This window comes from Brassica oleracea, chromosome C8 (assembly GCF_000695525.1).
Source record: "Brassica oleracea var. oleracea cultivar TO1000 chromosome C8, BOL, whole genome shotgun sequence".
Classification (NCBI taxonomy): Eukaryota; Viridiplantae; Streptophyta; class Magnoliopsida; order Brassicales; family Brassicaceae; genus Brassica; species Brassica oleracea.
In genome coordinates, this window is record NC_027755.1 from 1,748,312 (window position 1) to 1,762,724 (window position 14,413).

A 14,413-nucleotide genomic window follows, 5' to 3' on the forward strand; every position below is an offset into this window, starting at 1 on the left:
ATAGAAGTTTAAAAATCATTTTATTTTCTGTAAATATTTATAACTAATTTATAATCTTTTATAAATTATTAAGTCATGATATAATATTTCTTCATATTTTACATTAATAACCATTATTTTTATATATCGTCTACAATTCTCTAATTACGTCACTTTGTTCAATTTATATCGTAGATGGTTTAAGATGCCAAAAAAATTATTTACTTGGTGAATATAATACATCAAATATTACAAATACATAATTTAGTTAAATAAATAACCAAAAACCAAAAATTCATATCCGCGCTGGCGCGCGGGTCAGGGTCTAGTATTAATTACAATAGTTATCCCAAAGTAAATCAAATCGCCAAATCCCCTTTGTAACGGTGTGATAAACCCTCCTCCATTCCACCTCTCGTGTATATAAAAAGGGTTGCATCTCATTCCCATCTCATATCAAACGTACACACTTCACCACCTCTTCTCTTAACCGATCTTTGCGTTTTCTTCAGAGAGAAACTGAAACGATGGAGCTTGATCTTACACCAAAGCTGCCAAAGCAAGTGTACGGAGGAGATGGAGGATCTTACCATGCATGGTGTCCAGAAGAGTTGCCGATGCTAAAAGAGGGTAACATTGGAGCAGCAAAGCTTGCTCTTGAGCAGCAGGGTTTCGCTGTTCCTCGTTACTCTGATTCCCCTAAGGTTGCCTACGTTCTTCAAGGTTTGATCGCTTACATCGAGTTTCACGTTTTAATTTTTTTTTAGTGTTTTGTCCTTTCCATGTTTTCATGTTTCTAGCTAGTTTTTTTCAACTTTATAGTGATTTATCCCTTTTTATTTAGGGACTTTCATGATTATGATCGGATTTATCATTATCTTTATTATGTAATGATCGTTCACAATTGGATAAAACATTTGATTTGATCTCAAAATGTTAAAAACCTATTATACATACGTCATTTAGCCGCTAAATTGCCAAAAATATTTTTAATAAAATTAACAAAAAATATTTATACCCCTAAATTTAAGATCCAGTTTCTTGATTCCAGTAAATGGTAAAATGTGAATGTAGTGCTTATATAATACTCAAATAGATCATGACTACCGTATGCCAAAATAAAGTAGTGCTAGTTTTTCTTACTTCATATATCACGTTTTAATTGTTGATCTAATAACGTAGCGTGCAAGGAACTGAAGGGTTGTGACTTTACTTTTTGTCATTTGGTTTCAGGATCTGGAACTGCTGGAATTGTCCTCCCTGAGAAGGAGGAGAAGGTGATCGCTATCAAGAAAGGTGACTCTATTGCTCTTCCCTTTGGTGTGGTCACATGGTGGTTCAACAGCGAGGAAACCGATCTTGTTATCCTCTTCCTCGGTGAAACCCACAAAGCTCACAAACCAGGACAGTTCACTGACATCTACCTCACCGGTTCAAACGGAATCTTCACTGGTTTCTCCACTGAGTTTGTAGGGAGAGCTTGGGATTTGGACGAGAATACTGTGTAGACACTTGTGAGTTCTCAAACTGGTAAAGGCATTGTGAAGCTGGAGGCCGGTTTCAAAATGCCACAACCTAAGATGGAGGACCGTGATGGGTTTGTGCTGAACTGTTTGGAAGCTCCTCTTGATGTAGACATCAAGGACGGTGGGAGAGTTGTTGTCTTGAACACCAAGAACCTTCCTCTTGTTGGGGAGGTTGGGTTTGGTGCTGATCTTGTTCAGATCGATGGACATTCCATGTGCTCTCCTGGTTTCTCTTGTGACTCGGCTCTTCAAGTGACTTACATTGTTGCTGGTAGTGGAAGAGTCCAGGTGGTTGGTGCTGATGGGAAAAGAGTTCTTGAGACTCATATCACAGCTGGTTCTCTCTTCATTGTTCCAAGGTTCTTTGTGGTTTCAAAGATTGCTGATCCTGAAGGCATGTCTTGGTTCTCCATTGTGACTACTCCCGAGTAAGAACACTCTATTCATTTCTCGAAGTTTATTAAAATGAAAGAAACTAAAAATTTGTGGTTGTGTTTTTGTAGTCCGATCTTCACACATTTGGCTGGGAGGACATCGGTTTGGAAGGCATTGTCCCCAGAGGTTTTGCAAGCTGCGTTTAAGGTTGATCCAGAGGTGGAGGAGTCCTTCCGCTCTAAGAGAACTTCGGACGCCATTTTCTTCCCTCCTTCCAACTGAAGAAGGCAAAGAGAGAACAGAGACCAGCTTTATCATTAATCGTTGTTGTTTTTTTCTTATTGGGGTTTCTCATTGCTTGTGAGTCACGAAAGTATTTTCGCTTTGCATTTCTTCCTTGTGTTTTTCCTGGACCGGTTCTTGTTCTCTTTGTTCAGCTTTTAAGGTTTCTTTATTGAAATAAATAAAACAATCTATCATGTACTAACTCACAAGCTCTGCCTACTAACGGATTCAAAATTATATTGTACCATCCTCATGATGGGATAGGTTCACAGGTTTGGTTTAGCATCCATGCATGTGTCCCCTTTGACATTTTTATTTAAAACGGTTGTTATAAGAAAATATTGATTATTTAATATCAATGGATAAACCATGACGGATTGTTACATAGGATTTTGAAATTTGAAATTTTAACAAGTAGGATAAGGGATACCACAAGTCGCTAAAACTTTGTGAGCATTTTCAGATGTAACATACTGAGAAAACAATGGATTTTGTATGTAACCACACAAACACGACTCTTGTTCTTTCAGTTTTCCGCAGCATTCAGCGGACGGTTGACTTCCGGTTTGTAATGCTGGTATGCATGTCATAAGTTCTGTCGGGATGCATGCCACTTTCTCTTCAAAGACTGCTTTGGTCGGAGCTAAAGCCGACAGAAGGACTATCACAAATGCGATGCATACTACTCCTGTGAACTTCATGTTGATTATTGGGTTCCAACACATGTTTTGTAAGCTTGGCGACTCTTCAACCTTAGTTCTAGTTTTTTTTCTGAGAAATGTTTGAGAAGTTGATTTTGAGGTTTTGATAGTCAAGCTATTATATAGATGGATGTTGGAGTAATATTTGTAAGAGGCTGACGTTTTGAGGTAGAGTATCTTGAAGTTTTGACTGTAAGCTTTTCGTATCTATGTAAGATATGTTACTTTGGTAATTATTATAAGATATGTATATCCATACATCCAGATCTTGATACATGTTAGCAATTCTTTTTTTTTTGGTCAAAGCAATTCTATAAAAGAAAACTACTTAATAGGAAAATATCAAAATTTGCAAGGAATCTCATATAATATTTAACTAGTAAAGAATGAAAATATATGTTCATAATAAACCATCAATGCATAGATTATCTATAGGTTTTTTGAAAATTTACAGCACTAATTTCCCTAAAAAATTGATATGCAAATGATTTGTAGTTATCCAGAAAGTTAACAAAACAAACAAAAAGTAGAATATATCTATAACTATTGTGACTAGAAATTTAATATGCAAATAATTTATAGTTATCCAGAAAGTTAACAAAACAAACAAAAAGTAGAGTATACCTGTCACTATTGTGATAATTTTCCAAAATTAAATATAAAAACAGTTGTCAATATTTTGTAAATAGAAAATTAAATTAAACATATGAAATCTAAATAAAATGATAGTGCAAAACAAAACAAAAACAAGGAAAAGTAATAATACGAATTTGTCCACAAGGAAAAAAATATGAACTGACTCTAACAATGATTATGTAAACAAATAGATATTATTTGTATAGTTTTTTATCATTCTATGTGATACTTTGATTGATCATTTCACAACAATTTTTTACGTCAGGTAGAATACTTTCGCTATGTTTGTGAAACGGTCCGGAAAGATGGGAATTTGAAACTCACTGCTAAAAATAAAATCCATGAGTGAGATTCTTTGAAGATATTGAAATGTGTTCCATATGATTCCTGAAGAAGACTTAGCTCCTTCCACCATGTTGTTAAATACCCGGTAAGGCCTCCGGTTCATTCGTTTCCTTTCTTTTATGTCTTCTATTTTTACTCCTTTAACTTCTCTTTTCAGACTTTTGAGTGTATTTTTGTGGACCCCGACAAAGAGGTATAACAGACGATAGTATAACACTTTTTTTTTGTGACACGTTTCATTAAATATAAGAAGAAGCTGGCCTCAGGCCCAAGTCAGCCCGTTAACGGGTCCATTACAGAGATAAACGGAGAGTCTTTTTTGCCAGAAGATCGGCATCAATGTTTTGTAAACGAGGGAGATGAGAAAACGATATCTCGACGAAAGCAGAGGTCATCTGTTGGATATTCTTAACGATACCAAAGATTTCTGATACCTGCGTGTCGTTGTTGATGGCTCGAACGAGCGTTGAATTGTCAGAGAACATCTTGAGGTGTTTAAACTCACTGTTCACCGCTGAGAGGATTGCAGAGCGAAGGGCGAGGGCTTCAGCTATTAACGGAGATCCGACGAAGTCCTGAGTCCTGGATCCTTGATTGATCATACTTCCTGCTGAATCTGTGAAATTCCATGCGAATCCTGCTCGATATAATCTACTGTCAAAAGCCGCATCTGATTTGCCGATCGTTAGCTTCGCTGGCACTATCGGAGCACGCGGTGTCCTGTGAAGGCGAGGTAGAGTGTTGTTTGTAGCTTTATCTTTGTCTTGTGCCATATTCCATTCTCGAGCTAACCTGATTCCTTTGGCTGCTACTTCCATAGGTGATAATGTTCTGTTCTCAAAGATTGCAAGGTTTCGAGCCGTCCAAATTGCCCAGCAGATCCATGGAAGGATGTTATTTGACACTCCTGTTGGTGGGAGACAGATTGCTTGTCGAAAAGCCACAATTGCGTCTCGGAAGCTGCTCCCTGTAGCTAGGTGAACTACATGTTTGAGAGGGATCATGTTCCATACCTTTTGTGCGAAAGGACAGTGAAAGAAGGTATGCATCGCTGATTCAATCCCTTTGCATTTATGGCACAACGCATCATCTCGGATTCCTCTTTGTTGTAATTGTTCTCCAAAGGGTAATGCTCTCTGGATCACTGACCAAATGAATATCCTCATCTTTGGTGAGCAGGGTGCGGACCAGACATCCTTTATCCAATCAAAAGGTCCTTGGTTTGGTAGTCTTTGATCGTTCTTCCTCATCGAGGCCACATAGTATCCTGATCTCGTTGAGTATGTACCTGAAGGGAGAGGCTGCCAAATGTATATATCTTCCGTTTTGGAGAGGCTCGGTTGTAGCAGTTGTATCTCCATTGCAACATGAGGTAGGAGTTCTTCGATCCTTCTTTTATTCCAGGTCATTTCCGTTGTCAATAGATCAGAGACTGTCAGGTCAAGTGCTTCTTTCGGAATGGGCCCGTATGGTTTGATGTGTTTCTTTGTAGAAATCCATGAATCTTTCCAGAGTTTTGTTGTCTGCCCATTTCCTATAGCTTTCCCTAGGTTCTCCTTTAGAAGGTCCCTTCCATGTAAGATGCTTCTCCAACCATGAGAGCATGTAGCTGGAACCATAGCATCTAAGAAGTGTTTTTTGTGACAATATTTCCCTAGGAGAATGCGGGCCAAGAGACTATCTGGTTTGGTTAGGATTCTCCAAGCCTGTTTAGCTAGTAATGCCTGATTGAATAGTTGTATGTCCCTTAGGCCAAGTCCACCTCCTGCTTTTGGTTTTGTTAGGGTTTCCCAAGCCACCCAGCACATTTTTCTACTTCCATCGGGAGAATCCCACCAAAATCTTGTAAGGACTGATTGGATTCTTTTACATAGACTGACAAGTAGCTCGAAACACGACATGGAGTAAGTTGGAACAGCAGTAAGGACTGCTTTCAGCATTGTCAATTTTCCGGCTTTGGAGAGACGTCTCGTGGATAAGCTTTGTGCTCGTTGCCTTATTCTATCAACAAGGCTAGTGAAGAGATCTTTCTTTTTCCTCCCAAAGTGTTCAGGTAACCCCAAGTATTTACCTGAGCCTCCTTCGTTGTTAATGCCTAAGTGGTCTTTGACATTCCTCTTTATTTCCTCTGGAGTTTTAGAAGAGAAGGTGATCGAGGATTTAGCTGCATTGATCATCTGTCCAGAGGCTTTCTCATACTCCCAGAGGATGGTTTTCAGCTTCGTGTAGCATGATTTTGACGTTTGACAGAAGAACATGGTTTCGTCTGCAAAGAGTAAATGATTTACTCTTGGACAGTTCCTCGCCACTCTCACTCCTTGCAAGGTACCTTCTCTCTCTCCTTTCTGACATAATCCTGAAAGAACTTGGCCACATAGGATAAATAGGTATGAGGAGAGTGGATCTCCCTGTCGAATTCTCCTCTTAGGTATCACAGAACCATAAGCAGAGTCGTTAATTAGATAGGAATAGGATACAGTGGTCACGCATTGCATGATCAGAGTGATCCATTTGTCGTGAAACCCTAACCTCTTCAGTACTTGTGAGATGAACCGCCATTCTACTCTGTCGTAGGCTTTAGACATGTCTGTTTTGATGGCCATTGTGCATCTCTTTGTTGCTTGTGATGTTTTCAAATAGTGAAGTACCTCATGCGTTATTAGAACATTGTCTGAGATAGCCCTTCATGGGATAAAAGCTGACTGGTTCTCCGATATGATCAAGTGTAGAACTGATTTCAACCTTAGAGCAAGTAGCTTAGAGATTATCTTGAAGAACACGTTGCATAGCGCTATTGGCCTGTAATCAGAGACTCTCTTTGCCCCAATGATTTTTGGAATTAGTCTAACATGTGTCACGTTTTGTGAAGGTCTGAGCTGTCCTGAAGCAAAGAAGAGTTGGATTTCACGCACTACCTCAGGTCCTACAACTTCCCAATTTGCTTGGAAGAAACTGGCTGAGAAACCGTCAGGTCCAGGTGCTTTATCAGGGTGGATTGTGAAGATTGCTTCTCTTATCTCTGATGGTGTGGAATCCTTAATGAGTTCTTCATTAATTTCAGGTGACACACATGGAGATAGAGCTTCCTCGATCGTATGAAGCCCATCGTAATCAGAGGAGATGAAGAGCTGGTTATAGAACTGACAAATAACCTTTGCGATTTGTTCTTCCTCAAAATGAGGTACCTCCATGTCATCTTCTATTACGGTCATTCTGTTCTTTGCTTTCCTTGCCTTAGTAGTAGCATGGAAATAGCCCGTATTGGAGTCTCCCAGAGTTAACCATAACTGTTTGCTTCTTTGTTTCCAATACTCCTCTTCCTTTATATAGGTTTGTAGCAAACTCATATTAAGTTGATGTATCAGATGATTGTTCGGAATGGGGCTTGTCATCGCAGCATCTAGTTGATCTCGGAGGAGAACCAAGGTTTTTCTGCTATTTTCCTGGAACGCTTTGCTCCACTTACAGATTTCTCTTCGACAAAGGCCTAGACGGTCCTCAACATCAAGATACGGGTTTGACTCCCAAACTTGTTGGATAAGTGTTTTGATCTCAGCATTGTCTCTTAGCCTTCTGTCGAATCTAAAAATCTTCTTTCCTTTTTTCCTTGTTGTATCCAGGAAAGATATGAGGGGACGATGATCAGAACCTTCGAACATAAGGTACGTATTGGCATCGACACGACGGGAATTTGTCTATCCACTCACTGTTGCTAATTGCTCTATCCAAACGGCATTGTACCACATGTGAGTTCCTGTTCCCTCTCCAAGATAGGAAATTCCCATAATGTTTAATATTGAAAAGATCATTTTGTGAGAGAAAGGATCTAAATGCGCAGAATGTTCCTTCTGCTCTCTCCGGACCTCATGATTTTTCACTGTTGTCAGTGATTTCGTTGAAGTCTCCGGTTAAAAACCACGATAGTATAACACTATAACTGTAAAGATTGGTTTGTTATAAGGTTGGATTCAAACTTTTTCTCAGTTTATATATGTTTTATTTGTTTCAGGACCAGTCTCTCTAGGTGATGGTAAGGTTTTACTCCTTTAACTTTTTCTCAGTAATGGTAAGGTTGATCGAGAGGTGGAGGAGTCTTTCCATTCTAAGAGAACTTCGGACGCCATTTTTTTCCCCTCCTTCCAAATGAAGAAGGCAACGAGAGAGCAAAGACCAGCTTTATCATTAATCGTTTTTTTCTTCGTATTAAGGTTTCTCTTTGCTTGTGATTCACGGAAGTATCTCTTTGCTTTTATTCATGTGTTGTTCCTGGACCGGTTCTTGTTCTCTTTGTTCAGCTTTTAAGGTTTCTTTATTGAAATAAATAAAACATTTACAAGTTGACAAATTCGTACAATCTATCGTGTACTAACTCACAAGCCCTGCCTACCAACGGATTCAAAATCCTATACCCATACCATCCTCATGATGGGATAGGTTCGTAGGTTTGGTTTAGTATGCATGCATGTCCGTTTAACTTTTCTATTTAAAACGAACTATATTATAAAAATAATATTATATCGACTATTAATTTAATCAATGGGTAAACCATGCCACATTGTTACATCTGATGTTAATTTGTATATATAGGATACGGTATACCACAAGCCGCTAAGACCTTTTGAACATTTGCGGATGAAACATACGGAGGAAACAATCGTTTATTTATGTATTTACACAAACACGACTCTTGTTCTTTCAGTTTTCCGCAGCATTCAGCAGACGGTTGACTTCCGGTTTGTCCTGCTGGTATGCATGGTGTAAGTTCTGTCGGGTTGCTTGCCACTTTCTCTTCTAAGACGTATTGCTTTGGTCAGAGGCCGACACAAGGACTATCACAAACGCGGTGCATACTACTCCTGTGAACTTCATGATTTGTAAACTTTGCGACTTTCTCAAACTAATTCTAGTTATTATTATTTGTTTGAAGAATGTTTTGAGATGTTGTTTTTGAGGTGTTGATAGTTGTTGTTCAAAAAAAGGGGGGTTGATAGTTAAGCGTAGATGGAGGCAATGGGTAAACACAATCTATCATAGACTAACTCACAACCTCGCCTATTAACGGATTTAAACTTCAAAACCATACCATCCGCATGATGGGTTTGGTTTAGCATCCATGCATGTCCCTTTTGACATTTTTTATTTAAAACGATCTATACTAGAAAAATGATATTATATTTGATTATATTACAAGAAAAAATGATATTTTATTTGATTATTTAATCAATGGCGGTAAACCATGACACATTGTTACATAGGATTTTGAAATTTGAAATTTTAACAAGTAGGATAAGGGATACCACAAGTCGCTAAAACTTTGTGAGCATTTTCAGATGTAACATACTGAGAAAACAATGGATTTTGTATGTAACCACACAAACACGACTCTTGTTCTTTCAGTTTTCCGCAGCATTCAGCGGACGGTTGACTTCCGGTTTGTAATGCTGGTATGCATGTCATAAGTTCTGTCGGGATGCATGCCACTTTCTCTTCCAAGTATGCTTTGGTCGGAGCTAAAGCCGACACAAGGACTATCATAAACGCGATGCATACTACTTCTGTGAACCTCATGTTTTGTAAGCTTAGCGACCTTTTCAACCAAATTCTAGTTATTATTATTTGTTTGAAGAAAGTGTGAGATGTTGTTTTTGAGGTCTTGATAGTTAAGCTACTTATATAGGTGGAGGCTGGAGTAATATTGAGGCTGACGTTTTAGGTAGTGTATCTTGAAGTTTTGACTGTAAGCTCTTCGTATCTATGTGAGACAAGTTACTTTGGTAATTATAATAAGATATTGACTTTTGTATGAATACATTTAGATTTTGATACATGTTAGCAATTCTTTTTTTTTTTTTGTGAAAGCAATTCCTTATAAGAAAACTACATAACAGGAAAATATCAAAATTTGCATGGAATCTCATATAATATTTAACTAGTAAAGAATGAAAATATATGTTCATAATAAACCATTAATACATAGATTATTTATAGATTTTTGAACTTCTACAGCATTAATTTTCCTAGAAATTTGATACGCAAATGATTTATAGTTATCCAGAAAGTTAACAAAACAAACAAAAATTAGAATATACCTGTAAGTATTGTGATAATTTTCCAAAATTAAATAGAAAAGGTTGTTGTCAATATTTTGTTAATAAAAAATTAAACTAAACATATGAAATCTAAATAAAATGATAGTTTGAAACAAAATAAAATGATGGTTTGAATAAAACAAAAAGGAGAAGTAATAATACTAACTAGATTTTGATCCGCGCTTTTAAAGCGCGGGATTCTTACGTTGTGATAAACCAAAAAATGTCTATGTCACTTAGTCACAAATGTTAAAATAGATATTTTTTTTATCATGAGTTAAAATAGATAAATCTCTCTTATTTAAACTCGTCTCTTTTTGACCGATTCTTTTTAAATTTCAAACCCGTCTAGATCCTTTTTTTTAATAGGATTAATAATTTAGTTCTGTATAAAAATATTTTCTTACTGAAAACTAACGTATAAAAATGTTAGTACATAAATATTGTTTATTTATCAAACATAATATTATAAAATAAAAATAGGTATATAGATTAGAATAATTTAAATATTAGTAATAATAATTTCGAATGCAAATAAATATATTGTTAAAATATTAAGATTTAAAATAACTTTTATAATAGGAAAAACTTATATTAATGAAAATAACATGTTTTCTTGTGGTGAAAATGGTATGACTAAATTGGTTAGAAATAGATTTCACATTATTATCATAAATGAAATTATAAAGAGAAATATTTGGAATGACATATTTTGTAGATTCACTACAAAAAAATTAACATATTGTGACAAAAAAATTGGTCACAATAAAAGTATTTTTGTCACAATAATGATATTGTGACAAATTAGTGACCAAATGTTAATGGTTACAATACCGTCGTCACAAATTTTTTTACGTAACAAAAATGTCACAAGTTTTGTGACAAATATATTCGGTAACCAATTTGTTACATTTAGTGACAGAACGAAAGCGTCGTAATAGTGTCATGATTACTTACTAACCAAATTGTCTCAGACAGTCGTAATTTGTAACAAATACAGCGTACCAATTTTGTATCTCACTGTTACAAAAAATATGTAACAAAACGCTACTTTGTGACCATACATTTTAATGCTTTTATATGCCGTAATTTAATTATAAAATATACAATTAAAAAATAAAATCAAATGTACATATAAATTAAATTTAAAAATAATAACAAAATCTATTTATTTTTCGAATAATATTTTGTAATACAAATAAATAAAATTAATTAAATAATTAAATTAAAGATAAAAAGAAAACAATAAATCAATACATCTAATTCTGTCGTCTCGGCCGTACCGGCCAACACCACCGCTGTTGCAGATCATTGATGCTGCGTTTTCCACCACCATCACATTCGAAGGTAGAACACTTGATTAGCTGTGGCAGACCAATATATCATCCCAAACAATCTGAACTTTCTTGCCGAGCAGGGCGGTCATCTTAGAATAGTAATAATGTGCAAATTGTGTCTCAGCAAAAGATCGTAGTTTTTATGGATCCTTATCAAACAGTGAGAGATGTGCTTCCAGCGTTCGTATTGTAGCCTCAGATCAATTCTCATCTTGGTATTTGACTGTTGAAAGGCTTACCAGAATTGCGTCAGCAACAATTTAAAAAATTATATTAAATGTTCTCAGTTTGCAATATTCAAACCTAATCATTCTCGCAGCATAACTACGTTATCACAATAGAACTACTTTTAAAGATAAATAAATCTTCTCACCAGGAAATTCAAGCGTTGTGAAACTGAGATAAAGTAACGACAATAGAACATGAACTTGTGTTTCCACTGGTTTAGATTCTTCATCTCGCTGAATTGACCTGGTATGAAAGGTCCATATATCTAAATAAACAAAACAATTTAAAGAGCAAAAATGTAGAAAATCAAACTATGCTCGGCCGAGAAGAATCAAAAACTGGAATCAATTCACTTTTCTCATCTCAAAATTCAAAGTAAACTGAAATTGGCAGGAAAATCTCTAATATTACGTAAAACAAAAGGATCTAACTGCTATCAAAGTAAGCTGAGTCGACATGCAAATGTCTGCATCAAACACAACAAAACGAAGATTAACATTGGATGCGAAGATCTCTTACCACTGCTGGAGAGATTGAAGAAACACATCTCCTCTTCTAAGGTTTAAAAACTTTTATTTGGGGTTTAGAGTTTTGATTAAACAATTAGTTAGTAACGATAAGTCTTTCTATTGTCACAAATTGAAACTCGGGAGTCTGCCACAAATTCGTTACGGATGCAACAATAACTACAGTCACAAGTTTGTCACACTTATTACGTCTCCTATTTTTGTCACACTTTTGTAATTATTTGTGACCAAAATTGGTTACGCCATAATCCGTCAAAACATTGTGACAAACAAGCTACTAATTTGTGATATAAAAAAGTAGTCACAAAATTGTCCCTAATACATCACAAATTTGTTACGGATAATTATAGTCTTAAAATTTCGTCACAATAAGCTAATTTTCTTGTAGTGATTACATGATAAAAAAATATAATAGAATATTTATGTTTCAATAAGAAAGATGGATTTTTAAAACAAAATACAGAAAGTTTATAATAAATATTTTAATAAATGATATTTAATATAGATAGATCTGTCGTGTATAAACCTGTCTCATTTTTAGCCGATATCTTTTGAAGCGCATAATATTTTATGTTGTGAGAATTCAGAAAAATGTCTTGGGCTAGGCAAAAAATCTGAACCCAAAGAATCGAACCAAATCCGATCTTAGAAAGTAGTACTGAACGTGAACCGGAACTTGTTAGATATTCGAACGGGTTTAAAATTTTGGTATCTAAAGAACCAGAACCGAACCCGATCCAAACCAAAATATTTCGAGTATCTGAATATATCCAAATTAGATTTATATACTTGAATATATTAGTTATTTTTATATTTAATATCCAAAACAATATCCAAAATGTATAGGATATTTTGAAGTTGTCCAAAATATTTGAAAAATATATAGAAATAGTAAAAAGTAAATATAAAAAATAGTTAAACTATACTTAAAACACTAAAATACTTAAAATATATATTAATTCTCTAACCAAATATTTAATTCAAACCAATTTTTACGTTAGGTTTAGGTATCCTGGCATACATTACTCAAATTTAATGTTATATATTATTTTAATTTTTAAATTTGAGAAATTTGAAGTATATATAATTTTAGAAAATTTTAAATAATTTAAACGGATTATCCAAAACCGCAAAGATCCGAACCGAACCCGAACCAAAATTTACAAAAATCTGAATGGGGCTGAAATCACTTAGCCCGAAAACTCAAAATCCGAATGTGGCTGAAATCTCTTAGACCTGAACCGTACCCGAATGGGTATCCGAACACCCATCCCTAAAAATGTGTATATCACTTTTTCACAAATTTTAAAATAGATAAATCTATCATGTTTAAACCCGTCTCTTTTTTACCTTTTAAATTTCAAACCCGTTTAGATCCATTTTTTCTAGTAGGATTATCATTTAGTTCTATATAAAAATATTTTTTTACTGAATGCTTACACACAAAAATGTTAGTACGCAAGGATTAATCATTTTCATTTATTTTTCAAACATAATATTATGAAATAAAAATAAGTATATAGATCATAATGATTTTAATATTGTTAATAATAATTTCGAATTCAAATAAATATATTATAAAAAATATTAAAAAATCTTGTTAATCGGTTAAAAAGAGACGGGTTTAAATACAAGACAAATTTATATATTTTTAAATATTATTTAATCAAAAAATTAATTATAAACTTTCTGTATTTTTTTTAAATCATCTTTCGTATTGAAACATAAATATTCTACAAAAAAATTTTTATCATGTAAGAAATATGTCATTAGAAATATTTTTCTTTAAATTTAATTGATTTAGTCATAGCATTTGAATATGTTTTTCAATAATATATTTTTCTCCTATTATAAAAAATATAAAAAAGATCTTTTATCACTAATGTTCTTACGAATATTATTATTATTAATTATTATTATCAAACAAATATAAATTATGTTTACATATAAATTTTAATAAAGTCATATAAAATATAAGTAAATTAATAAAAATTTAAGTAAAAACTATATAAAATTTAAGTAAAATATTATTTTTTAAATGTGAGGTTTTGTATTAACAATTTATTTTATTAAATTATGATTGATTATGCACTACAAGAAAACACGGCGAATTCCGACGGAGGTTCCGACGGACTTCAATGTCGTCGGACGTTTGTGACGGATTTCCGACCAATTTCCAACGAAAACAAAAAATTTGAAGTCGTCGGAATTCCGTCGGCCATTTCCGACGAATATCCGAGGAAACATGGCTCGTCGGAATGTTCCGACGACTTTTCGATGATATTCCGATAAAATATATAACCGTTGTAGTCGTCGGAAATTCGTCGGAATATACCGACGAACTTCCGACGACATTCCGATTAACAGTTATAACCGTTACCGTCA

At 34.6% G+C, this 14,413-nt stretch overlaps 3 protein-coding genes across 4 annotated transcripts; 1 reads left to right on the forward strand and 2 right to left on the reverse strand.

Annotated features, from left to right (window-relative positions):
* The first annotated feature begins 454 nt into the window (after positions 1 to 454).
* LOC106311016 (13S globulin basic chain-like) lies at positions 455 to 2,313 on the forward strand. Of its 2 annotated transcripts, none has more exons than XM_013748248.1 (3): positions 455 to 702; positions 1,213 to 1,933; positions 2,009 to 2,313. In XM_013748248.1, exons 2-3 carry the CDS (start codon positions 1,545 to 1,547, stop codon positions 2,160 to 2,162), a joined length of 543 nt encoding a protein of 180 aa, XP_013603702.1. In that variant the 5' UTR covers positions 455 to 702; positions 1,213 to 1,544; the 3' UTR covers positions 2,163 to 2,313. Both variants share the same exon structure in this region, with proteins under 2 accessions (XP_013603702.1, XP_013603703.1).
* Positions 2,314 to 2,507: 194 nt separating this feature from the next.
* Positions 2,508 to 2,968, reverse strand: LOC106311152 (non-specific lipid-transfer protein 2). The gene has a single exon (XM_013748381.1). The coding sequence runs from the start codon at positions 2,888 to 2,890 to the stop codon at positions 2,573 to 2,575; it is 318 nt and encodes a 105-aa protein (XP_013603835.1). The 5' UTR covers positions 2,891 to 2,968; the 3' UTR covers positions 2,508 to 2,572.
* Positions 2,969 to 4,140: 1,172 nt separating this feature from the next.
* On the reverse strand, positions 4,141 to 6,450 carry LOC106308401. Its single transcript, XM_013745559.1, has one exon. The coding sequence runs from the start codon at positions 6,448 to 6,450 to the stop codon at positions 4,141 to 4,143; it is 2,310 nt and encodes a 769-aa protein (XP_013601013.1).
* Positions 6,451 to 14,413: the final 7,963 nt, after the last annotated feature.